This window comes from Dermochelys coriacea, chromosome 3 (assembly GCF_009764565.3).
Source record: "Dermochelys coriacea isolate rDerCor1 chromosome 3, rDerCor1.pri.v4, whole genome shotgun sequence".
Lineage (NCBI taxonomy): Eukaryota > Metazoa > Chordata > Testudines > Dermochelyidae > Dermochelys > Dermochelys coriacea.
The window spans coordinates 156,492,919-156,520,029 of NC_050070.1; the positions used below are offsets into that span (position 1 = coordinate 156,492,919).

Here is a 27,111-nt window from a genome sequence, read left to right on the forward strand (position 1 = left end):
GGGTTGATGATGGTCTTTTTTGTCTCTTACAGAACAGCACTTGGAAGCTAGTGGAATCTGGCAGGTATGACACCCAGGAGAATTTCACAGTGGTACTGCAGCCTTTCTTCCGAAATACCAAGATTCCTCTTCTTCAGGTATGGCTATAGGTCACTCTCAGTAGTTAGGTTAAATGTATGCACTCACCCACCATCTAGAGTATATGAAAGTATCAGGATTTGCCAGGAGCTCTTGAAGTTCCCATATGAATATAATTTGGTTTGGGTATATTATGCTGTTGGAATTCCTTGAACAGTTCCCAATACTTGGATTTACATAATTTATTTTTATACCGATTACTGCTTTAACCTTTGAGAAATTATTTAAAGATTACATTTAAGATATATCTATACACACTTGTTCAGCAAGGGCAGGTGTTAGATAAAAGTACTATTATCGTTATACTCTTATATAGTGCTTTTAATCCGTAGATTTCAAAGCACTTTGCAAAGGACATCAGTATCATTATTCCCATTTAATGATGGGGAAATTGATTAATCAAGCGGCATATGCAAATACACAGAGAGCCCTGGCCATAATGTTAGAGCTCTTAAAGCTGTCTGGCCATAACCCTCAATGTTAACTAACAGCATCATCATCTCTTTCTGACCCATGATCTTACTCTTCTATGCCTGTGCAGAGAGAGAGATCTACATAATAATCAGTCCAAAATGTAGTCTTAGGCAATCAGCCCTTCCCTCATCTTTGGCAGTAGGAGGGGGCTCCAGTGCCTGAATGGTGACTGAAGCAAGCTAGTAAATCTAAGAACTGACACAAATCTTTTCTGAAATTTGAAAACCCTTCACTGATTTTTTTCACACATCTGTGCTTCCTGATTTCTGCTGGAACTGGAAACAGATGTGGTCAAATTCCAAACAGGAGGAGCTGTGGTATTATAGGGCCAGAGAGAACCAGAAAATGCCAGAAATAACTGGTGACAAGTTGCAAACGTTCAGCTACTTCTCCTAAGAAACCTTTTCTGAGACTGCAAAAATTGGGCTGAAAAATCTCACAAAATCATAGGCTTTGATTTCTGCTCAGGTCAGCCTTTGTTAAAAGCCCTTCCTGTGGGTTTTGACACTGGCTAGAAACTTGTAAATGAAAAATAATAGATGCAATTTGTTTCTGAAAAATGTTTAGACCTCAAAAATGATTTTCTTTCAGTTTTGCAAAAAAAAAAAAATCAGATGTTTTTCCATATTATATCCAAACTTGAAATGGCCGGACCAAAAATCCTGGCTACAAACTTGGTGGAAGATTGGATACAGATCCAAAACTTGGCAGCGGGTCCTTACTTCTCTAATGAGCCAACTCAAAACACTTAATCAAAACATCTTCAAACCTTGAAGAAGTTCAGTTCTGGATCTAAACTCTGTGGCCTTAATGCATCTAATCCAAACTCTTTTATCCACCCCTAAAATCTCATGAGAAAACCAATCTCTTAAAACTTCCAAACCCAAACTGTTTCAGATATTACAAAATCAGTAATAAACTGGAGTTCCGCTCTGAAAGGTGACTGTGTGGGTGTACTCAGTTATATCTGCTAACGTCAGTGACAAACAACTCTTACTGCTTTTTATTCCTGTTAGCCCTGCAGAACTGACACTGCTGCAAAAGAGGGAGCTACAAGAGAAGGAGTTTCTTCTTCTTTTGCTTCTTGTGTATCATTAGTGGATTTGTGTACTAACTTCCACCAAGCTATACCTGAGCAAACCCACTGAGGAGCATTGTGTGGTTTGCAGCACCCTTATTCCTGGTGGTGATGAATGAGAAGGAAAAGGCCCACCTTAACTCTCATATCCGAGCTGAGTTTGTGGCTGTGGCACTGGAGATCCTAGAGAGAAAGACAAAACACAGAACCCAACAATGCCATTTTTAGAGCCAGGATAGAACAGCACATTAAACATCTGAAATTTAGGGTGTTTATCCTTTTGGGGTTGGCCCATTGCTAGTACTTGGTGATCCTTCCTGGTAGTACCCCACTTCATTTCCCTAGATGGCCAGTAGGCTTTCCACATGGGAGTGTATAATGACAATGCCATACAGTTATTACCAATAGCCTCTGCTCCAACTTCAGTGAACCAAAGTAATAAAGTATTAACGAACTTCTTGCACTCAGATGTCCTTTGCACTTTCCTTTTCAGGATGGGCGTGCAGATATCTCCTTCCTTGCACCAGACTGTTTCCATCTGAGTCAGAAATCCCAGTCTCAGCTCTCCAGGGCTCTCTGGAACACCATGGTAGGGATGGCATGGACTTGTATATCAGGCTCATCAACCAGAACTGATTCAAAGTATCTTTTAAATCATCTCCTTTGTGTAATAATTGCGGGACTGGGTGGCTCAGGCCACTGTTGAGGGGACCCAGACCATTCATCTTGAGGTCATCTATTCAAATCCAGCCCAAGTCAGTGTTGATTAAAGGTCTCTTTCATCTGTTGGCTAAGTGGTGAACTGAATTTGATGCATCTCGGTTCACATCCTATTGGACAGGTGTCCACATCAACAAGAATGAAACCCATGGAATGCATTAACTAGCAATCTCCATGAAAGGGACATTGAAGACCGCATGGGCCATGGAGACTGACTGACCTTCCTTCTCACCTTCCAGGTTGTGGCTGAGGCACATTTGTGTGGCAGTGTAAGTGATGCTTGTACTGCTGTAGCCTTTGCTGTACCTGTTCTGTGGAGAAACAGAGGACTGTAGTCTCCCTGGCTGTCAACCTAGAACCTTTCACCTACTCTAAATTCACTTTTTAAAAGGAGTGTAGTCAGGGAGGATTCCGAGTTTTTTATCCAGGAACCCCTGCAGTGATGCTCTGTTTTCCTTTTACTCACTGGCGCTGTGACAAAAAATGGAAGATTTATCCTTACTGCCTGTTGCACTTTGTGATTGATGCCATGTTTCAACGGAGACATAAAGTTAGACAAGGCCTTAGCCCTGGTATTCTGGTCAAATTCCAGTACAGCTACTTCTGCCTCCCTAAATTCCCCCAGCAATACAGTGTGCTCCTTTACTTCCTGTTCTAAACTACTGCCTAGTGTTACTGTGCTCTGTGACACAGCTGCTATGTTCCTCCCAAGAAATGGCTGCATTTCAATCACAGGCAAGTCAAGAGCTATGCAATTACTGAATTTAATTAAATTTGTGAAGCACCTTTCAATTCTTTGGGTTTAAAATTGCTACAGAAATGTAAGATGAGAGGACACAGCTACAAAACTAATCCTCCCCCTTTTTTTCCCCAGCTTCAGCCTCTAGGGGAGAAAACTGACCTCTTTGACCCCAAGGCTAACATTACCCTGAGTTGCCCAACTCCGGTAAATACTGTACCATTATGGAAGCAAGGGGTTGGGATGGGTGGATTCTTGGAAAAAATCCAGTATTTTTGGAACAAGTCTGCTAAAATTCTGCTTCTCTGTTAACTGTATGTGAATATTTTCTTGCATAATAGCTGCTTCAGTGTTTCTGAGTCTTATACCATCTTACAAAAACTGTCTGATAACATGGCTGAAGCGATGTTTAGATCTTTGGTCAGATTTTTAAAGATGCCTAAAGATACAGATAGGCACCTAGTGGAATTTTCAAAGGGATTCAGAATGGATTTTCCCTTTGAACTCATTGTCAATTGGGTGCCTAGATGTTTTTGGAAATCCCACTAGGCACCTATTGGTGTCTTTAAATGCCTTTAAAAATCTGGCCCCTAGTGACTAATACTGAAGAGGCTGCATGTATGCTTTACATGTGTATGTAGCTTTCCCCCACCGGGTGTTTGGATCTAGGGAGTTTCATGTTTCCTTCAACCTCCAACACATGCATTTGTCATTGCATACCAGCTCAGCAGTTTCTTCTTTCGACAATTGGGCAGCTTCTTCTCTCCCTTTTCCCCAGCCCTTTTTCTAACTTCTTCTTAAAAATTTGTGATGTATAAATTCTACTCTGTCGTGAGTTTCAGAACATCAGTGCATTCATGGACTTTTGAGCTGTTATATGACAATAGAGGGAGATGCTACTAGTTTCTTTCCTCCTTGCCCTGTACAGCAATTACCCATCTATGAATTTCTCATGTGTCTATCACCATTATCTGTGGTTCTGTCTTTCTTACCTACCTTTGTTACATGAGTTTGAGTCTCCAGCCACTATGAAGTAGCAAAATCCCTACAGAGAAATCATTAGCATAACTGATTGTTTGGAACATAACAGGGACTGCTGTAACAGATCAGACCATCTGTCCACCTGATCCAATATCACACTTTGGGACATGACCTATAGCTGATGCTTTAGGTGAAGGTGAAAATAACAAATTTGGCCAGTTGTGCAGTGAGTGAGGATTTGGGGAATTCCTTCCTGACCTCTGAAGAGATGAGTATATGCCCTGGAGCTTTAAAGTTGGTGATTACCTTTATCTTACCAAGGATAATTATAAATGCTGTGAGTCAAAACTTATCCATTCCTTTTTTAAAGCCACTTCCACTTTTTGTCTTCACCCCCTGTGACACTTTCTCAGGGTGTCCAGGATTGTGAGTCACCTTGTAACACCCATGCCTCAGTGAGAGAGACACTTGCTGGTGCTTACCTGGGTGTCAGCTCTTTGACACCACCACTTTGAGGCTCTGCCAGCCCTTACTTTGCCTGGCAGGTTAACCATAGGTGCACTCCAATCCCTGAGACCCTTCGAAGCAGTTCCCTGCAGTGCCAGCCACTGGACATGTGCAGAAATTACCAGGTAAGCTGTCCCCAAAGGAACAGTGCATGTGCCAGCTTGTTTGATTCAAGTTAGGATCAGCTCCAATATAGCAGCACAGCACTGATATATGTTTATAGTGAAAATAATCCTATGTTTATTATCCAAGGCTAAGATTTAAGGGATAGTGAGTAAGGATAACAATGGAAACAGAAACAGTTACATATCAAACAAAAAGTAAGTAACTTTAGACTCTAAGAAGTGTGTTATAAACAGGCTTAACCCCACATCATCTAAAGTTGCTTTAGGTGAGAGAAACAATTTCCCAGCATCTCCAGCCAACATGTCTGGGATCCCTCTTTCATGATTGCAAAAAGTGCTGTCCTGTTTTCTTCCTCCCTGAAAGATAACAAAATATCTCCTTGCATTTTTTTTTATATTCTTCAAAGCTCATTTCTGGGCCCCAGAGACAGGACAACCCCTGTTGGTTTAGTCTCCAGTGTCTTCTCATCCCCTTGTTGACCTCGTATGTAAATTGAGCTCATATTATGTTGGCTTACAATGCTTAATTTACAGAGATAGACAGGTGAAAACACATCCTAACTTCTCTCTGGAAAAAACTTGTTTTTCTCTTTGGTTGGTGACAGACTTTAAAACATATGTTCAGTACATATATACAATTACTTAAATATCCTCTCTACATACATGATGCAATGATTGAGGATCAGTATGACATATGCTTTTATTAGAGACCTCACATGATATTCTATATGGATAAATACTCTGAAAGCAGTGTGCTCGGGGTGGTGAGTGCCAGGCCTGCTAACAGTTGTTACAGAACAGTAAACCCTTGGCCAGTTGGCATCAATGGGCTTCTGTGTCACACCCCTGAGACAGTGGGTTCCACAGATTCACTATAGACTGTGGGAGGTAATTCCTTTTTATCAGGTCCAAGTTTACTTAGTATTATTTTAATAAGGCGACCAATTACTCTCCTTTTGCAGAAGAGTGAAAATGAATGTGGGATTTGTTTTTCCCTACATCCCTTACAATCTGATATTCAAAACTCCCTGGAAACTGTTGCCTTGCACTGTTGCTGCCTATTCTGGACCTATTCTGTGGACAAACAGGGTTTTGAAATGAGTCTTTAACATGGCAAGTCCATGGCACTTTGTGGAAGCTGTGGGTACACGCTCACAGTGGCACTTTCCCTACTGAGACAGCTCTGTTGTGAAGTCTTCATAATTGCAGTACAGTAGCTAAGTAACACAAGAGGCTGTTTCTGGGGAGTTCCATCTGTCATTTAGTGTATCTGTTATTACAGAAAATGACTTCAGATTCTGATGTTCACAGGCTCCATCTGTTCTGTCCCTTTGCTTCTCTAACTCAACACAGCAGATGTTGTGTATGTGTGACTGTCATATGTGCCAGGCTATAGAGACCAAAGGTCTATAGCAAACCATTTGTAAGCATAATGGGTTAATTTAAAGGATGAAAGTCTGCAAGTGAGAAGGGGGCGGATTTCTGATTTAAACCATTTGGAATAACTCTGCTCTTCCAGTAGGAAAGTCTCTTTGACCCTACACCTTCAGATTCTGGGTTCTGTATTACAAGTTTGTTAACAATCGTGCAATTCTCATTAGGGAGAAGCAAACCTCCTGGTAGGGGTCTTTAATCTATGAGAGTCCATGTTTCCTGAGGTAGATGCTGGGTACCAAGACCACCATCCAAATTATACAGCCACTGTGGGAAAAGGGTGAGCTGTGCATGCCAGGCTCCTCCCCGCTGAGGCAGACAGAGCTTCCCAAATTTCTTCACTCCCTAGATTGGAGTGGATAACAGATCCAAACAGCCCTGCACTCTTTGAAGGGATCTGATGTGTGCGGGTGGGCTGGACCAAAGCCCCCAAATCTGAATACCCCTAAATTTTAGGGGAGGATGTTTGTTTCAAAATCCAGATCCACACTTTGTAGCTCAGGCCATCTCTAGTTATATTATCTTTTGGCAGCAGAAATCCTGATCTATTTGCTGTCTTCTGTGTCCTTGTTTGCTGCCTGATCTGTATTTCTCTCCTCACTCATCAGCACAAACCCTTCCTGGGAACCTACAGGAACAGCAACTACACATACCCACCTCTGGAACCTACTAACAAGCCAATTCAGGTAATTGCCTGTATCGCTTACTGTACATTACACATACACACACGGATGCAAAATTGCTCCTGTCTAGTGGGTGTTTTCACATCATTTGGAATTTGTAAACTGTAATTTCTTACTAAGCTTTGAACATACAAATCTCCTCCTATGTCAACAGGTATTTAAACGCTTCTTTTTCAAGTGTTTTTTTGCTAACACAATTGTACCAGCCAGTGCGGACTGGGAATGACTGTATTAAAACTGCTCTCAACTCTAAGTCATGACAGTAACAAATCCAGTCAAGGGACACTACTGTAAGTCAGCTGCTCCAGATATACACAGTATTGGCAAGAGAACTTAGGACCTGTCAGCCCCAAAAATGCAGGCTTAGGTCACTTGTTTAAAGGAGGGTTTATAGCCTCATCAGGCATCCAGCCACTAGAGGCAATGTAAACGGAAGTGGTGATAACAGTATGTTACATAAACTTGCAATATGTCTCCAGTTAAGATCTACTGCCTCTTAAATGAAGGCTTTACATTGCACCTTAGCAGAGAAACTACAGCAGAGGAGTTAGCGTGACCAGTACAGAGCTAATTCCGGGTAGGAACTGAAGAAATGAGGTGGGAACCTGCGCTTGCCACATGGCTGGAGGAGGTGTGGAGGCCTCCTAAGATAGCTGAACAGTTTTGTTGGTGTGAGTATGGCTGGGGAAGATGATTGTCCAAACCAGTGGTCTGAGTGGCTGAGTTAGGCCTTCTTAATGAGGTCTCTGCTGTTGTCTAGTTCCAAGTAATGCCCAGCTGGGACTTAATTTCCAAACAAAATAAAGTGAATCCCTGCATCCATTATGGATTATAAATAAGGCTAAAATTTTGTCACAAGTGTTTTTAATAAAAGTCATGGACAGGTCACGGGGCAATAAACAAAAATTAACAGCCCCTGATCTCTTCATGACTTTTACAATAAATACCCGTGATTAAATCTGCTCTGGGGGCCCCAAGGGCTGATGGCTGTCCTGTGCTCCAGTAGCAGGGGCTGATGGCCACCAGCCCCCCGTTGCCCTGAGGCTCCTGACCCCTGCTGCTCCGACAGCCTCTGGGTTGGCCCCCGGGACCATTGATGCTCTGGGGCCGCTGCTCTGGGGCTGCCCCTAGGATCCCCGCTGCTCTGGCGGCCCCCAGGGCCAGCTGCACTGGGCTTCCACAGCAGCAGCTGGTGTGGCTGGCCCCGGGGCCAACTGCTTGGGTGGCTCTGGGGTCAGCCGCACCAGCTGCTGCAGCTGCAGAAATCATGGAGGTCCTGGAAAATCACAGAAGCCATGACTTCTGTGACCAGACTTGCAATCTTAGTTATAAAGAACAGCAGGTGATACTAGCAAGTAATGCTTCAGACTGCAACTGAAAAGGAAACCACCATTTCCCCCTCCCGGCTACAGTTCACAGCAGCACCTGGGTTGCTTTTAGAAAGCTAAACAGAGAACTGGAGAAAGCCTTCCAGCTCATGATTCTTACACTTCAGTGGCCAAGTTGGAAGGATCCCATGGAGGAGGGCAAGACAGCGGCAGTAGAAGGAAAAGGAGAGAGTGGAAACTGCTTCTCCCCCCCGATCCCAAAAAAATTAAACCAGCTGACCTGTCCTGGCCCTTTATAACACCCTCTAACTGGATTGTAGTCTCTCTGAGCCACACCACTGTGTTAAAGATGAGGGCAGCTACATTTGACTTGAATTTTTTTCTGCAAATCAGGTGATACCCTCAAACTCTCACACAGCCACTGGTCAACATGGCCTTTGTCTGGGCAAGGAGTGGACACCCCTGCCCCTTATGGGACTTGCCAACTGTATCCATTTCTTTTCCTCACTGGCACATCTCTGCTTCTCGGAACGTGCTTTTGCTGACGTTGAGAGGCAGTGTGGGTAGAGAAGTGGGCACAGGACCATGACACAGGCATTTCTAGGTTCAGTGCCTGGCTCTGCTACTGAATTGGCACACTATGTGACCTCTGTCTGACTACCCATCTGTGACATTTCAGAGGATAACACCTATTCTGCATCACATGAGTACTGTAAGCATTAATTAATAGGGTTGACCGGACAATGGCAATTCCATTTCATAGCAACTTCTAAGGTTTTTGAATTTGGTTTCATTCTGCACTGGAGTGAAAACAAACCATTTCACAAAAATGATAGGGCACTGGCTTGGGAGACCCAGGTTCAATTCCCTGCTCTGCCTGATTCAGGCCAGAATTTTTCATCCTAGACCACTCTCAGTCAGGCAGAGCAAGGACTCAACCCTAGGTCTCCCACTTTCTGCGTCATTGCCCTAACCAAAAGGCTAAAGAGTGTGGGAAGTTTTCTTTTCTCCTCTGCCCTCCCTTCTTAAAATAAACTATGTTGAAATCAGTACATCTCTGTGAAACGTTGGTCTTGACAAAACAGTATGTTTGGGTGAAATTTCATTTCATCAAAAATATTCCGACCAGCTGAATTAATCAATATTTGGACAGCATTTCAGGATGAAAGGCAAGAACTGCCAAGCTCTCAGGTAACTAGTTAGGACATATTTTTTATTGGATTTTGATTTGGTTGTAATATTCCTTCAGTGTGTTCCAAAGTATACTAATATCTCCTAACCATATGGCTATTTGTTTTGTTGTTTAAGAATTGGGGCAGTGACCTGTCATGTCCTGCACAGAATCCATCTGAAAGTGTCCCAACATCAGGTGAGAGAGAACTTGCTTTGGACTGAACCACTGAGAGGAGTGGTTCCTAAAATCTGTGCTTTTTAAAAGCAAAATCTTAAAACTGTATTACCGCACATGTTCGGTGAAAGGAAAACAACCAGGTTAGGCATTGTGTATCCAGCACATAGCAAGGGCATTCTATTTTGCCAAACCCCAGCATCTTCACCAGCACAGCAGCTGCATTCTAATGGACAGACAACAGCTTGGCTGGCTTGATCTAGCCAGATGTGCCTGGTACATTTGCAGCAAAGCAGCTTTGACCAACCTGGGTGTACCTGCTTGATGAGCAGAACAGGTGTATTTTGTCTGGACATAGCCGGAATGCTTTACATCTGAGCAGTTAATAGGAACCCTATATCTAGACTTAAAGCCAATTGAAAACTGAACAGAATGAATATATGCAATTTTAAATCTATCTAATCTATTTTGGGTTTTTCCAAAGGTGACATGTGAAAGGCAGTGTTAAGCTCTGTTTACTTCCCTATTACTCAAGCACATGATTTGGAGCAAGCCAGGAGGCAGAAGTGAATTGCAAGAGTTTATTCCTCAGACTAGTTGATGACTATGTTTGTGTAGAACCCCTGAAGTCAGTAAAGATTTTGCCATTGTCTGCAATGGAAGCAAGATCACCAGGCCCTTCATCCAGGATAAGATTTTCCAATGATCACTGGTAACTCTGCTTTTTTCTTTCTTCTCCTGTCTAGTACATAAGCTACGGCCATCAGACCTCAAAGTCGTAGCAGCACTGGGAGATTCCTTGACTGTGAGTACTAGTGCTTCCCCTGAGCCTAGAATGGGAAGGGCAATTCTAGTCTCCCTGGATGTTATGGTGTCAGACACCATCAGATGGAGAGCAAATTGTTGTGACTTGTCTAGCTGTGTCCATTTACAGCAGCAATATCTTAGAGTTATGAGTGAATCTGGCAATTGCGAAACTGAGTAATAAATAGCCCGGACTAAAGCCAGAGGTGAGACCCAAGGTGCAGAGCTGCCTCAACTCCCATTGACTTCAGTAGGAGTTGAGGGGACCAAGTAACTCAAAGGATCTGGCTTATATTGCAGATAAGGGTTCTACATGCTTCAGTCTTTTGAGAACTCTGTCAATCCATTTCAGTCTTGACCTACAGTAACCTTGGCTACTCCCACACTGAGCCTTGAGCTTTTCTTGGAGGACCTCAGTCCTGATCGCAGCACTCCCTGCTTTTCCAACTCCAAGCCCCTGAACAGTGACCTGCTTGAATTTTCCCAGGAAATCTTCTTTTTGTTACTTTTATTCTCTTGATTCATGAAACGTTTCAGAGAGAATGGAAAACCTACCCTATAAGATGAGACTCAAAGAGTGTGGCTTGTTTAACCTAATAAAACAAAGGTTATGGGGAGATAGGATTGCTCTCTATAAATACAGGGAGGGAGGGATAAATACAGGGAGGGAGAAGAGTTATTTAAGTTAAGCTCCAGTGTGGACACAAGAAGAAATGGATATAAACACCATCAACAAGTGTAGGCTTGAAATTAGGCGAAGGTTTCTAACCATCGGAGGAGTGATGTTCTGGAACAACCTTTCAAGGGGAGCAGTGAGTGCAAAAAACCTAACTGACTTCAAGAATGAGCTTGATTAAATTTATGGAGGGGCTGGCATGATGGGACTGCCTACAATGGCACATAGCCAATCTGCCACTGCTAGCAGAAAATATCTCTAACGGCCAGTGATGGGACACTAGATGGGGAGGGCGCTGAGTTACAACAGAGAATTGTCTCCCAGGTGCAGTGGCGCTGGAACCCTTTTAATAGTGGGGGTGCTGAAAGCCAGCCCCTTGCCCCTGTTAACCCCTCCCCCCCAGCTGGGGCCAGGAGCAGTGTCATGTCTCCAGGAGGGGGGACCCGGACAGGGGTAAGGGGACAATAGTTGGGGGCAGGCATGGGGCCCGCAGCCAGGACCCTGCGTGCGGGGCCAATATAAGAGCTCTGGCCACAGGGCCAGCAGCCGGGACCTTGGGAGCAGGGGGGTGAGTGCGGAGCCCCAGGCACATGGACCCAGGGAGCAGGGCCAGCACCCTAAGAGTAGAGCCCTGGGCACAAGGCCAGCGGCTGGGAAGAGGGCCGGCAGCTGGGACCCGAGCCCCAGGCGTGGGGCCAGCGGATGGGGAGCAGGGTTGGTGGCCGGGACCCAAGCCCTAGAGTGGGGAGTGGAGGCCTGGGCATGGGGCCAGTGGCCCCGCGTGAAACCTGGGGGTGCTGCAGCACCCCGTGTACCCCTACTTCCCGTGCCTATGTCCAGGTGTCTGGCTGGCGGGTCTTACCCACATGCTTAGGGTCTAACTGATCGCCATATTTGGGGTTGGGAAGGAATATTTCCCAGGTCAGAGAATCCTGGAATTTTTCCACCTTCCTCCACAGCATGGGACATGGATCACTTGAAAGTTTAAACTAGTATAAATGTGGATTCTCTGTAACTTGCAGTCTTTAAACCATGATTTGAGGATTTCAGTAACTCAGCCAGAGGTTAGGGGTCTATTACAGGACACGCTTCCATCCCTGCTCCGCCCCAGAACAGCTCTGCCTCCAATCCCCTTCAGCCCCTAGGCCAGCTCTGCCCTCATTTCCTCTCTGCCCCCACTGCACCTCCATTCCTCCCCCTGCTCTGGCCCCAGCCCAGCTCTGCCCTCAGCATTCCCGCTTCACTCCCAGACCAGTACTGCCTCTAGCCCCAGTTTCTTCCCCATCCCCAGTTCTGCCCCAGCCCTGCCTTCAGCCCAAGCTCCACTGCTGAGTAAGCCTTGGCTGTACGGTAATGGAGGGGGAGCATGGACAGATTCTGCTACTGGTAAGGGAAGGCACGACTGAAAATGTTTGAGCACCACCAGCCTTGAAGACCCAGCTAAAACACTGGGTCAGGCAGTGTCCTAGGTGTAAAGTGGATACTGGACCAGAGATTAGTTTTCTTGGGTGATTAAAAATAGTAGTGAATTAGTAATGGAGATGTCTTGTCTCTTACTCCTCTGTAGACTTACTCAAAACTAGAGCATGGTGGGAATTTTTTCCATCAAAAAAAATATTTGATTGGAAAATATGATTTTCCCCACCCCGCAGGAAAATGACAATTTTGCTGAAGTTTTTTTAATTTATTTCCATGAGGAAAATCAAAATGTTTGTTTAAAATCTGATCAACATTAACCTACACCCCTCTGAGCTGCCACAGTGCCTCGTGGAATTGTAGTTCTGGAGCTTTGTGTCTCTATTCTCCCCTATGGGCTGACTCCTCAACTGGACTACATCTCCCATGGTTCACCACAGTCTCCTTCTGGCTCAGCTACCATGGTACACATGGGAGTCTCATGACCACAGTGCATAATGGGAAATACAGTTCTGCCAGGGAATCTGGTGCTTTAGATGCCTTATGCCCCCATTGTCCCCTAACTACAATTCCAATGAGCCACTGCAGTGGCTTAGGAGAATGCAGAATAATGTTCAACTGAGCCGAAACAAAATGTTTTAACATTTCAAAATGAAATTTTCTAGTTTTCATTGCACAAAAAGATTAGCTATTTTGACTTGACTTTTTGATTCAGGATTAAACCAAATGTCAAAATATTGGAATTTCCTGTGGGACAGAAATTCAGGTCTTTCAGCCAATTCTACTCAGTACATTTCAACTTACCCTTTAAATGACCCATTCAGTAGCAACAGCGTGGGCCAATAGAGCTCAGCCCACTTGGGGACAAAGTCATTCCTGCTTCGCGCAACTTCCTCTGCTTGTCATCTTGCCATTTCATAAATGATTCTCACTGTCCTTCCAGACTGCTCTTGGAGCCAAAGCAACCAGCCCGAATGACCTGCAAACAGCCTGGAGAGGACTTTCCTGGAGGTGAAATACACAGCAGCTCTGGGTAGAAGTGTGTGTATGTGAGAGAATGGGAGTTTACCTGGAATGTGTGTGTGCATGTGCTGCAGTGGGTGGCTGCTTATGGATGAGTGTGACTGTGCCTGTAAACATGTTGGGAATGATAGATTTAGAGGCATTATTCTACAGTCCATATAGCAGAATCCCAGATAGCTGGTTGGCAGGCATCAGTGCAATTTGTGCACCTTGAACAGCTGCTCACAAATACAGTAGGTACAGTAGGTTCGACTGCACAGCTCTGATGGGGCAGTGTGCGACATGCTTCTTTATGATGGGCAGCATCAGAATAAGTGGAAAATAAGTGCTCTGTTGGCAGTCTATAAGGCTGTCTACACTACAACCCGTGTCGGCTAACTTATGTCGCTCAGGGGTGTGAATAAACCACCCCCATGATTGACATAAGTTACAGTGACATATGTGCTCATGTGCACAGCGCTGTGTTGGCAGGAGAGCGTCTCCCACCAACATAGCTCCTGCTGTTCAGAGGTGGGTTTTTTATGCCAACAGGAGAGCTCTCTCCCGTTGGTATAGAGCATCTTCACCAGACACACTGCAATGGCGCAGCTGCATCAGTTCAGCGGTGCAGCTGCAGCGCTGCCCATTTAGACATGGCCTAAGGCTGTGTCGACTGCCTTAGCTGCAGCCCTGTTTGACTTGATCTGAAATCTCCCTTTCAATACTTTCCCTGAATTCACACTTGACCTGTGGTTTATCCCCTTATTCCTGGTTGAGTCTTTTCTTTTTTTTTTTCCCTGAGCTGATACAGCAGCAACTTATGGTGACCAGACAACAGATGGTATGTGCTTACAGTATTAACCCTGCTGACTGATTGATTCTGTTCTTTCCTCCCGCCGCTCCGTAGCATTGGAGGTGATGGAACCCTGGAGGCTCACACGACTTTACCCAGTAAGTATTTTGAAAATCCCCAAAGTTGGGAAGGGGAAAGGCACTCTTTGCTTCAAGACTGGTCCAGGCAAATGCTGGAAAGTTTGTGCTGGCTTCCCACCTTCCTTAGACAGGACACAATATGCACATCTGTTAGGAATCTGAGGAATTTATTCATACCCCAGGTCAACATTGGGGAGAACTCCTCTGCTAAAAATTTGAGTCAGTTCCTCTGACGTTTCTGGATGGGGCTGTAACATCAGGTCAGCTGAATAGATGAGGGACAGATTACAGGAGGAAATGACTAAATGACACAAATCCAAAGCAGATGCTCTTCCTTTATTTCTCTCTGTAGCCTCCAGTGACAAGGTGGAAACCTTGCAGGAGCTGTGGGCTACTGATGCACTACAGAGCAATTGATGGTCCATGGAGTGCTGGCTGGTCACATGGTGATGGCTCCTCCTTATTTCCAGCTGCTAAACTGGTCTAAAAGAAGCTAATAATAATTTAGATATTTACCTAGCACTAGTATTATTCTATGTAAGCAATTGTTGTAGTTGCCATGGAGATTACAAAAGGGAGGGGAAGTGGTCCTTGTGACCATGAATTGGAGGGAGCTTGGTCCATGACAATTCTTCTATTAATATGCAATCCATGCTTTGGAACAGTCTGACAATGCCTGAGAGTGTGTAGGATTTTATTTAAATCATTATCTTATATCCATGTGCCATGGGCATCACTCAGTTTTAAAGAAAAATTGGAGTCTGTTTTATGCTGTGTGAAGTATTATAAATGTACTGCTAACTACAAAGAGGCTTTGAACTCCACCTACTGCATTATAGAAACAGTAACAATAATAATAATTTACATATATAATACCTTCCAGCTGAGGATCTGAATGAATTCTACAAACATTAAATAAAGTCTTGTTTCACCTTTGTGAGATAGATGTCATTACCTCCAACATGTATATGGAGAAACCAAGGCACAGATAGGTTAAGTGCCCAAAGTTGAAGTGAACATGTCTTGACTTTTAGCCCCATGCCTCAACCACAAGGCAGGCATGTGGGTTCTGTAGGATGGGATGCTGATCCTTGCTCACAGTGCAAAGGATAACCAGCATGTCTTCTCCTGTCTTTAAGATATTTTGAAAAAATTTAATCCAGAACTCTTCGGCTTCTCCACTGGCACTGAAAAGGAAACAGCCGGGTTCAACTCAGCCGTGGGAGGAGCCAAAGCAAAGTAAGCATAATCACACCCTAGTCAGGGAGATTGTGGGATGAGGAGCTGGTGGACTGGCAGCATCCCAAGGCTAACTCTTGAGTTAATCATCAAACCAGTTGCTCTTTAATGGCTGATCCTATCTATACTGTGCATATATCTCTATGGTATAACATTCTTTCTTCTAAATATTTGAGGAGTGTGTGTTTGTTCATGACTTTTTCTACATGGGAGAGATGTCATCTTTTGACTAGAACTTCCTATCCCATATCTTCCGAGTCCAATACCAGTGCTTTAACCACAAGACACTCCTTATTCCCACAGTGAATTTTCCCATAAGTCTTTTACATGTAGGTCACTGGCTCAGTGTCAGACCAGGGCGGTAAAGACCCGAAAGCCATTGCCATCTCCCAGCTGTTGAATGACTTCTGGGTAACAAGATGGAATGTCACAGTCCAGTGCCAAATGAATAGGAGCCCATTATCAGCATTAAAAGCTATCCTGGCTAGCAGCACTAGCAGAGCAGCAGAGGATTGAATGAGCTATGGAGACTGAACTCCCCTAACCCTGGAGAATGACTCCTTCAGAGCCACTGATAGGTAAAATGTGCAGGCAGCCTATATTGCCACTGCACCCAATCTATGGCTACACAGAGGACTTCAGTCTCCAGGACTGTCAATCCAGTGCCTTATACCAGCACTCCATTTACTTGAAAGCAAGTTGCAAGTTAGCCAGCAAAGCTCGCATGGCTGTGAAATACCTTGTCTCCAAGAGCAGGTTTGGGAATTGAATGTTTTCTTCCAAACACAATCCATTTGAGCCAGTCCTTCAAGAAGAATAACTCATCTGAGTCGCTCCTGGCTGGAGCCCTTGCAGCTCAGATTATTCTATAATTATTCTCACATGTACGCCATCGCTTTCCCTGCGTGGCCCTGGTGGTCCTGAAGTTCCATAAAATGGGGCCAGGAGGAGAAATTGAAGCCTTCCCAAGTTGTGTTCATTCTGCTCGTCATTTCAGAACAAGTATCTGAATGCTTTTCTTTCCTGTCTCCATAGCAATATGTCAACCCAGGCGCGTGAACTGGTGGAGCTAATGAGAGGTAGCTCGGTAAGTGCATAGCTTCTATAACCTGTGTAACATGTTTGGGTGGTGGGGAGAGGCAGGTTTCACAGCTGGAGAAAGGATAAAGGCATTTCTCACTGGCGTCAAGGTGTGTGTGCAGCGGGTGGATCACGGCAGCCAGGAAATTGTTACTCCATTCTCTATATTAACCCTGATCGGGCCTGGGTTCCCATTGTACCAGGTGCTGAACAACCACATAGGAAGATGCAGTCCCTGCCCTGTAGAACTAAAAATGTCATTTAAGGCAAGGTGCAACAAATGAGTGTAACAAAGAATAGGAGAGAGATGGGTACACGACCCAGAGTTACAAAGGTGAGCAATAGCCTAACTTAATGGTTCTGAGCCATTCAAAAGTTGGAGCAAAGAAGACGGGAGGGTACACAGGTAGGTTGGAGAAAAGGGAAGGGACTGGGAAACCAGTATGAATGGTGGCCAGGGGACTGGAATGGGGAGGAGAGGGTTAAGAGCAGGGGAAAAGATGAAAGCAGGTGGCCTGGTGAGGCTGTGGAGACAAAAAACAGTGAATTAAAACAGGCAGAAGCAGTGAGCCAGGTGTCTGGTGTAGAGGGACTGGCCCTCACCCCTGGAGTACCTGCCCCAAGGAGGTTGGCGATGCTGGGATGCTGTGCTGGTGAGGGGATGGCTGTAGCCTGGCCAATAGGTCAGGCCACCTGAAGCTATGGTCCTGGCCAGCTGAGTGACACAATACTGTGCAATGTGTTGGGGGACGGGGAATCCTGAGGATGTCACAGGTTTTCTGGAGGCATGAGGTGGCCTGCTGCTCGCTCCAGAGTGGCTGGCTGTTCCTGGTCCAATGGGGGCTGGGAAGGGGATTGAAGGGCTCCCTGGCTTTTATTAAAGTCATAGGTGCTGCTCTTTCTGGCGTGTGTGAAAGACAGGAGACACCTGTTGGTGGGGCCTACGTGGGATGCTGGGTGCTGGGAAGAGACTTGTTGGTCCAGGGAGATCACCATGGAAGAATGGGAGTGCCCAGTGCTCCCTGGCTCCTGCTGGATGGTGGGTCAGAGTATTGAAAAGGCAGGGCTCTCCAAAACATGTGTCCCTGTGTAGCTGCACAGATGCCTTGGGCCAACTTTACTGTCTGTTATTCTGCATTATTAATTTTTCATCAGGGTGTCTCCCTCTCTGAGAAGAGCTGAGTGGAAAAACTGGCATTTGAGCAAAAGACTAAATTGTTCTCAGATTTAGCAGGGTGTGTTTCCAATCATTCACCCCTTTAAAAACAGGGGACAGGACTCTGTCCTGCCTGGCACCCCACTGGAGGACAAAGGGGCGGGAATGAGATGAGAATTCAGCCCTTCGGTGATTCCCAGGCCCGTCCTCTATTTGTGGGATAGATTCACAGCTGTTAGTTATGTAAACTCTCTGCTCTAAAAATAGGTGCCTTCCATTCCTTTCTTTGTACTACATGTTACAGAATGTTTTCCACTGAGTTCCAGCTCTCAGCAGTCCCTATTGTTTGCTGGTGGTGACGTGGATTTAGCAGCTGCCCTTATGAGCCCAGTGAAGTCACCAGCCTCCTGGACTCTTCTGTTTTAATCTAAATGTCTATCCCCCCAGAACTTGCCTCTCTCCTTTTCGGCATTCCTGGTAGTACTCACTCAGCTGGCAGGGATTCCCAGTGACTCATGTTCCACTGAAGCAGCTTTAGTGCATCATCGTCTAATCCTTTTCCCCTCCCCTGCTTACTGCTACACTGCACTCAGCATTTGGCACTAACTGGTAGATCTCCCCATCCCGACTCCTGCTGCCAAAATCCATTTAGAACTTGGTCTCCGACTCCCAGTAAACAGAACTTTGTACAGCAGCTACCCTGACAACCTACCAGGCAGTTGCTAATTCCCCTTTCTGTTGGGAATTTCATAACAAAAGCCAAGATGTATTCTACCCGCCACATTTTCCCTCAGAGACACACACACACACAGTTTCCTGACTTCACTTTTCCCATTGTTAATTCTGAGAGGCTCATTTTCATTGTTTTGACACTCTTGATATATTAACTGTATTTAACTGTATTTGTAAATGTTGCCTCCACGTCCCTAAGCAATTTCGAGCTGTTAGAACATTGCACTCTATTCTTTTTTGTGTGTCACTAGCAAATTAACTTCAAGGAGGACTGGAAACTGATCACTCTCTTCATTGGAGGCAATGACCTGTGTCACTACTGCTTGGACAGGGTATGTGTTTAGAAACTGGGCACATAGCTCTGGGTGTCTGGTGGATGAAAAAGGTTAGCAATCCATTCATTTCCCCTTTGTCAGACAGTCAAAGCCCTTGTACCTCTAAAAAGCAACGGGAACTTGTGTTCATTTAATATCTCCCTTATCTGAAATGAGTGTGCTGTTTTTACAGTGGGATATTGGAGCTCTAGACCAGGGCTTCATTAGTAGTAGTAATTATTTAAGAGCTAAAGAGCTATCCAGCACTGTACAGTGCAGGAGAAGAAGAGACGGTCCCTGCCTTGAGGAGATTGCAATCTAAATAGACCAAACAATCCGAATGTGAAAGGCCACATGTGTATTCTTACTGGGACATTGAAGTGCCATTGTGTTCCGGAAAGCGACTCCATAAAAATGCCATAAGGGGATTCCATGTTTCTGGTCTGTCTTAGTTAGTTGCCAACCCTCCAGGATTGTCTTGGAGTCTCCAGGAATTAAAGATTAATCTTTAATTAAAGATTATGCCATGTGATGAACCTCCAGGAGTACATCCAACCAAAATTGGCAACCCTACAATGGCACCAGAGAAGGGGTGGACAAACTTTTTGGCCCGAGGGCCACATCGGGGAATAGAAATTGTATGGCGGGCCATGAATGCTCACAAAATTGGGGTTGGGGATGAGGAGTTTGGGGTGTAGGAGGATGCTCTGGGCTGGGACTGAGGGGTTCAGAGGGTGGGAGGGGGATCAGGGCTGGGGCAGGGGTGCAGGGAAGGGTGCAGGTTCCAGCTGGGGGTGTGGGCTCTGGGGTGGGGCTGGGGATGAGAGGTTTGGAGTGCGGGGTACAGGAGAGTGCTCTGGGCTGGGATCGAGGGGTTTGGAGAGCAGGAGGGGGATCAGGGCTGAGGCAGGGGATTGGGGCATGGGGAGAGGCTCAGGGGGTACATGTTCCGAGCAGCGCTTACCTCAAGCAGCTCCCGGTAGCAGGGGCATGTCCCTTCTCCAGCTTCTACACAGAGGCGCAGCCAGGCAGCTCTGCAGGCTGCCCCATCTGCAGGAACCCCTCTGCAGCTCCAATTGGAGTGTGTAGGAGCCGGAGCAGGGCCTTGCCGCAGCTTCCGGGAGCCGCGTGGTGCGGCCCCCGATCCAGCACCCCGTCCGGAATGCCAGAGCGGGGCCTAGCTGCGTGGGCCAGCTTAAAACGGTTTGTGGGCCATAGTTTGCCCACCCCTGCACCAGAGCAAATATGATCACGTTACAAGTAGAAATGTCTTTTCCTAACTACCAGCCATACGAGCTTACCATGCTGATCTGAGAGTCAACCTGGGTTCTTTCCTTCTCACATATTATCCCCAGTAGTAAAGGTTCTGCAGGACAAACTATCGGCCTGAACCAACACTCACTGATATAAATGGAAGTCTTTCCATTGACTTTCAGTGAGGCCTCAATCTAACACCATGTGTCCAATAACACTCTTACAACTCCACGTGCAAAGTGGGGTTGCATAGGTATCGCTCAGTACCTAATTTGGCTTGCAGAATCATTTATTACTGGAGATTATGTACTGGAGGAAAGAACCCAGCTTGATTCTCAGATCCCAGATTTAATTTCCAGGGCGGGCAGTTAGGAAAACAAATCTGTTTGTAAATGGAGCAAACTTGGTCTGGAGTCAATGAAACACATTAACATTAAATGCATCTGATGAAGTGAGCTGTAGCTCACGAAAGCTTATGCTCTAATAAATTTGTTAGTCTCTAAGGTGCCACAAGTACTCCTTTTCTTTTTGCGAATACAGACTAACACGGCTGCTACTCTGAAACCTGACATTAAACATGATTTATTTATTCATTCTTCAGAGTAAAAATGCACCTTAAAAGAACGCTGACAAGGACAATTATAAAACAAGATTGGATTTGAATTAAGGGGTCAACTTGGTCACATGGAAATGCCACAATTACTAGACAAGCTGCACATGTGTCACAATAGGAATAGAACTCAGTAGCTATCTGCTCAAAAAATACATGCCTCTGCTATTGGAGATAAAAAGGAGCATTTGGTCAATAGTATAGAATCTAGCACTTGCAGGCTTTACTAGGGACTAGAGGTTATAGAATGAACCCATTGAGTTTTTTTTTCCAGCTTTAGTTTCTTGCACACTGGAGAAATGACTGATCTAATTTTCCTTTTATACAGGAGACCTATTCAGTAGAAAATTATGTAAAACATCTTCAGGACACTCTTGATATTCTATACCAGGAGGTAAGGTTTTAAGATACTCTAGCAGGCTGAATTCTTGGCAATCACACTCAGATATTTCTCACCTCTGACAGAGTATCTCTGATTATGTTTCATTCAAGGCCTTTCTCCAGATAGCTAGAGTAGCAAGGTTAACACTGACTAATAGTCCAATGACCTTGCTAGCTAATGGGCAGTAAAGTGGTGGGCTGCTGCTTTGGGGAAAACTACAGCATAGGGTTCCTTTTGATACCAGGAGTAATTTCCACATGTGACTGGCATGAGCTGGGAAAAAAAATAAAAAAAGAGAATGAGCAAAAATGTTTCATCAAATCGTGGACTACATAGCTCAGTTGAATTTAGGAGATGTTTTCTGAGGAGTCAGACTTCCCTGTATATGTCAGCTAGTGCCTCCTGCACCTCTACAGAGAAAAAGCACAGGAGCAGAGGAAGAACTTACTGTTCTTGATTTTCACATTGCAACAAGGGGCGGGTGGGAAAAGGCTACACAAACACTGCAGAAGCTGAACAATAAAATTATGGGCCCTATGCATGATGCAATCATGCAACCGCAGGACTCCTACAGAATCCTCCTCTTGCCTGCTTTTTGCCTTGGCATTTTGCTCCAGAATCTAAACCATTCTTTTAGGGTTTGTTTGTTTGTTTGTTTGTTTTTAAGTTGCATTTCTAGCCCTTGTGATTGTGAAAATAACCATGAGAGGACAAAAGAAGAGGTCAGTGGTTAGGGCACTAGCCTAGGACTTGGGAGAGATGGGTTCAATTTCTTGCTCCATCCCAGACTTCCTGTGTGAACTCAGGCAAATCACCTCATCTCATGCCTCAGTTTCCCATCTGTAAAATGGGGATAATAGCACTTCCCTGCCTCATAGTGGAGGGGGGCGTTGTGAGGAAACTTTAAAGACTGTGAAGTGCTCAGCTACTATGGTCATGGGACCATCCAAGTACTGAAGAAAGATATATAATTGTTTGTTTGTGGGTATATATGTTCCCAGAAAAATATTTTGACTTAAAGGCAAGGTACTCATACACAAGCATATAATACATTCAGATCTCTGCACACTGATCCCTACACACTCCACTACGTATGCACCTATAACCCCATATTCTCACACACGTACCCACACATAATGTTGCAGTGTCTAATAGATAGCATCAGAAACGACTGTAACACAATGGCACCTGATCTCTGCTACAAAGAGCAAGAGGTGACCATATGCCCCATTCCTGGGTTTTTTAGTCCAAGAAAACACACTAAATTAGCTACTTAATATTTTGGCTAAGCCACATGAGAGTGGAGTCAAGTTGCTGCAGCTAACCATGGGACACTATCCACATTCTCCATCATCAATATGAGGAAGAAACTTTCCCTTCTGACTCTGCCCTGGGCTTAATGCTTCAGAGTCAGAGGGTCTGGACTGGAATGCCTATTGCTAGTAATGATGCAGAATGCGGTGTTGGCAAGTCACACAGACAAATTCTGAATATCACAGTCAAAGGGTTAATAACATCAGTGAACCATATATAGGGCCAGATTGTGTTCCTTTTACATGGGTGTAATTTCGTGGACTTCAGCAGAGTGACTCCTAATGTACTGTGATGTAACAGAGAGCAGGATCTGGCTTGTTGCTTTGTCCCTCAACACCAGCACTGGCCAGGCAGGTGAGTGATGGCTTTAATCCTACTATGCCTAGGGCACTGAGGTGTGGGACCTTGGCGGAAATGCAGGTCAGTGCACCAAGCATTTCTTCTCTGGGCTGACTCCAATTTAACTTACAAATTATGTTTAAATGGTTTTCTCCATCAAGCCCCCAAGAGAGATTTATTCACATCAAAAATCTGGCACTACTGGTGGTATCCACTCAATGATAGCCCAGGATTAGCACAGGAGGTGGTGTTGCTGGTCAGGTTGGAGATGCCCTGGCAAAGCCATGTGGTGGCACAGGGCAGGAGTGCTGCAAGTCAAGACTGAGCTGCAAGACTGAGCCTTACATAGATTCTCTTTGTATTCAGGTTTGTATCTGAGACCAATATTTTTTTTCCTGAGGATTTTTGCTCCCTCACCCCTCCTCTCTCCCATCCTATATCCTTGCCTTCTCCAGATCACACACTCACATACTTTTGCAGTGAAAACCAAGTACACGACACAGCCCTACGCACCATTCTGACTGCTAAACAAAGTGTGCAAGCCTCTATTTACTGCAGAGCAACAGAAATGCTCCAGTGAGTTAGGCTGCAGTGGCAGCCAGTGAGTTTGTTGATTCATATCCACTGTATATCTTCCTCACTCCTCTACACTGCCCTTGTATGCTACTAATCTCTCTCAGTGCAGCCTGTACTCACTCTTTCCTACAAGTAGCCTCCCTGCCTTGTTATGTAACTGTATTGTGCTCTATGCATTAACACGCCTGATTTCTTTGAACCCTGCAGCTCCCTCGAGCCTTTGTCAACCTGGTGGAGATAATGGAGATCGCTGGACTGCGTCAGATAGAAAGGGAAACTCCGGGGTGTGTCATTTCAGGGACGTAAGTACACAAATCAAATATCTATTTCTACTGGATCCTATTTTTAGGCATAATCAATATCACTGGTATTAGTAAGGCAACCATACAGGTATTAAAAGCCTCTACCTTGTTGGATGTTACTGAACCTGGGAATGATGATACTACAGATACTATACATCATAATGATGATATTGAGTCCAATTCTTCCCTCTCCCATTGACTTCAACAAAAGTAGCATGCACTTAAATGAGGGCAGCATTGCAGTTACCGAATTCCTGTTTATTCAACTATAAAGTTAGCTTTGGGCTGAAGCCACAGAGGATGAAACTGGATCTGAACATTATCAACATCCAGGAACATTTGGAACTGGAGTTCTGGCTCTGATCCATCTCTATATGACATTTTATTTTGACAGAAAGTAGATCCTCATTCCAGCAAAGCACAAACACTTTATCTTGTTGACTCAAGATCACTGAACTAGTCAGCATGGGAACACTAAAGGCTAAAGTAAGTCTAGGCCTACAGAAACCTACCTAACTGTTAAAAAGCTTCTGCACTCTAGTGAACATCAGCCAAACATCACCACCTCTCTCCCCGGTACTCAATGAAGCTGGGCTACATGCCACAAACACAGTATAATTTTCATATTGCTAAACTTCAAAGCCTTTTTGCACCTGCCCCGATTCCAGATCAGGGTCCTACAACAGTCAGTGGAATCCCCAATGCCTGAATCCACACTGAGCTTCTTTCCTTACTCTGCTGGTAGGACCAACAATTGTAGTGCAAAACCCTGCACTCAGTTCTTTGCAGGCAAGTAAATAAGGAACTGGCTTTCAAATCAAAAAGAGTTTTTATCAAAAAAGATTGAGAGGTGACTTGATATATGTGTATCAAATATTGAAATATAAGTAACTTCATGGGGAAGAAATACCTGGTACTGAGATGCTCTTTAATCTTATGGAGAAAGGCATAACAAGGACCAATGGCTGGAAGCTGAAGCCAGACAGATTCAGATTAGGAATTAGGCACAAATTAACAGTGAGGGTGATTAACTTCAGGGGAAAAAACCCCAAGGTAAGTGGTATATTCTCCATTACTTGATGTCATCAAATCAAGACTGGATGCTTTTCTGGAAGATGTGTTTTAGTCAAACACAAGTTACTGGGTTCAATACAGGGATAACTTGGTGAAATTTACTGGCCTGTGATATACAGGAGGTCAGATTAGATGATCTAATGGTCCCTTCTCACTGTAAACTCTATGAATCTATGAAATGCTGCTTTAAAAACGTATTTGTAGATTTTTTAAAGTCTAACACATGTTGTCTGCTACTGCTATGTCATGTTAAACAGTTTGGATCTGATTTTCAAAAGAGCTGAGCACCTGCAACTTCTGTTGACTGCAAGTGGAAGTTGTGGGTGTCCAAAGCTCTTCTATCTACTTTGAAACTAGTCTAGTGATTTAATTTCTGCATTTAATAACTTAAGCCATCTTGAGCTTCTTGGAACTACACCATGTTATTAATGAATACACAGACTGTCTAGGGTTGGTGTTGATTTTGTTTGTTTGTTTTTCTTTCAAGGACTGTTTGCCCATGTTTCTTAACCCCCCAGGAAAGCTCTCCTGAACTACAAGAAATGAAAATAATTAACAAAGATTTTCAGGTATCACCTGGATTCTATTTCCTTAATTGTTCATCTCTGCCTTGCCCCCCCCCCGCCACAGCTCCCCTTTTTGTCACGTGTCTCATCTTCCACATAGAACTGTAGCATATTTTAAGATGTGGTTGGTGATGGTGAAAGACCCCATTTTGATGAATGTGTAGACTGAAGACCCAGATACTGTCTGGGCAGTGGTGATGCAAGTTTCCTCATGCTTCCCTACCATTGTATTTCAATGGGGAAAGAACTGGCCTATTTAGACTTTGGCTCTTTTGCTTGGACTGCCAAACAAGGGCTAATTATTGCCAATGTAGTGGTGTTTATTTTGGTTTATGTTCATTTGTCCAATATTAAGTTAACTAAGATCCAGTCAGATTTCACACACACCACCCAATAGCTATTAGATGAGAAGATTTGTCAGTCATTATTATGAAAATAGGAATTACCATATCAGATCAGACCCAGGCTCCAACTAGTTCAGTATCATGTCTCCAAGAGTGAACAGTATCAGATGCTTCTGAAGAAGGTGAATGAATCCCTGTACTGGACGATTATTAAATAATCCACCCATAAGGGAAAATTCTCCCTAACCTCAGGAGTGGGGGAAGGTACAGTTGCTCTGTGACTGGAAGCATCAGGGTTTATAACCATAAACTATTGTCCTATCTAACATAATAATGTATATTCTCACTTTCCATATAAGCATCTATGGCCAAAATTTTCATAAGTGACTACTAATTTTGGGTGCCCCAATTGTTGGGTGCCAAAATTGACACCATTATGGGACCTGATTTAAAAAAACAACAACTGAGCGTCGACCCTCTAAGAACCAGGTCTCTTTAAGATGTGTCAGTTGAGGCACTCAGACTTGCTAGTCACTTTTGAAAATGTTGGCCCTAACCCTTTTTTAGAATCCTAGAATATCAGGGTTGGAAGGGACCTCAGGAGGTCACCTAGTCCAACCCCCTGCTCAAAGCAGGACCAATCTCCAACTTTTGCAGAGCGTGGGGTGGGAGTCCGGGTGGACGGGGGAGAGGCAAGATGGGCTCCGGCCTTTTGGCCCCAACGCAGAGAGGACTGGACTGATGTCATATAGCACTAAGTTGCACAAGTTAATTTATGCATTCTGTTTATTAATAGATATGACATTTCTTTTTATCCACTTTAGAATCATTTATCTTTGCACATTTAATCTGTTCACATTCTCCTTCTATGAAAGTCTCTCCACATGTTCAATAGTTTTCTTTGCTATCTAGGCTGGATTTATACTAATGATCTAGAGAGGTGAAAGGCTCATATTTTATAACCCTTGTTTGATGGGGGAAGATAAATCTTGTAAATGACCTTTTTGTTTTGCATCTTGCAATCCCACCCAGATCAAAAGCATGCTGATGGCTAACAGCGGTCGCTATGCACAGCGGGAGGATTTTACTGTTGTGGTGGAGCCATTTTTCCGAAATACCATCATCCCCCTAGACAGCGTGAGTCCTGTTTTATTACCTACCATTTCTGAGGCCAACATCAAGATTTATTTTGGACTGTAATATCTGTGGGGCAGGGACCGTGTCATCTTTTATGTTTGCACAGACTCTAGCATAGTATGGGCACTACAAAAAAAATAATGAAAAGATGAAAGTAGGAAACAGTGTATTGCTTGTGAATCTGCTGGAGACATCAAGTGACTTCAGGAAATATGTGAGCTAGGAATGCACTGATTGAAGCCTCTCTAAAAAGCCATAGACCAGCTCTCTTCCCATTCTTTAACCTTGTATCTTGCATGCAGTGGT

The 27,111-nt window shown here is 44.5% G+C and overlaps 1 protein-coding gene across 1 annotated transcript in view; it reads left to right on the forward strand.

The window, feature by feature from the left end:
• The window catches only part of PLB1 (phospholipase B1), a 117,479-nt gene that overhangs the window by 82,034 nt on the left and 8,334 nt on the right, over positions 1–27,111 (forward strand). The window contains exons 40-54 of the mRNA XM_043511486.1: positions 33–137; positions 2,184–2,279; positions 3,285–3,356; positions 6,805–6,882; positions 9,516–9,576; positions 10,302–10,360; positions 13,395–13,462; positions 14,361–14,404; positions 15,526–15,625; positions 16,661–16,712; positions 18,845–18,925; positions 21,100–21,165; positions 23,590–23,684; positions 25,246–25,327; positions 26,701–26,805. Coding sequence (XP_043367421.1) covers positions 33–137; positions 2,184–2,279; positions 3,285–3,356; positions 6,805–6,882; positions 9,516–9,576; positions 10,302–10,360; positions 13,395–13,462; positions 14,361–14,404; positions 15,526–15,625; positions 16,661–16,712; positions 18,845–18,925; positions 21,100–21,165; positions 23,590–23,684; positions 25,246–25,327; positions 26,701–26,805 — 1,164 coding nt within the window. The remainder of the gene's footprint in view (positions 1–32; positions 138–2,183; positions 2,280–3,284; positions 3,357–6,804; positions 6,883–9,515; positions 9,577–10,301; positions 10,361–13,394; positions 13,463–14,360; positions 14,405–15,525; positions 15,626–16,660; positions 16,713–18,844; positions 18,926–21,099; positions 21,166–23,589; positions 23,685–25,245; positions 25,328–26,700; positions 26,806–27,111) is intronic.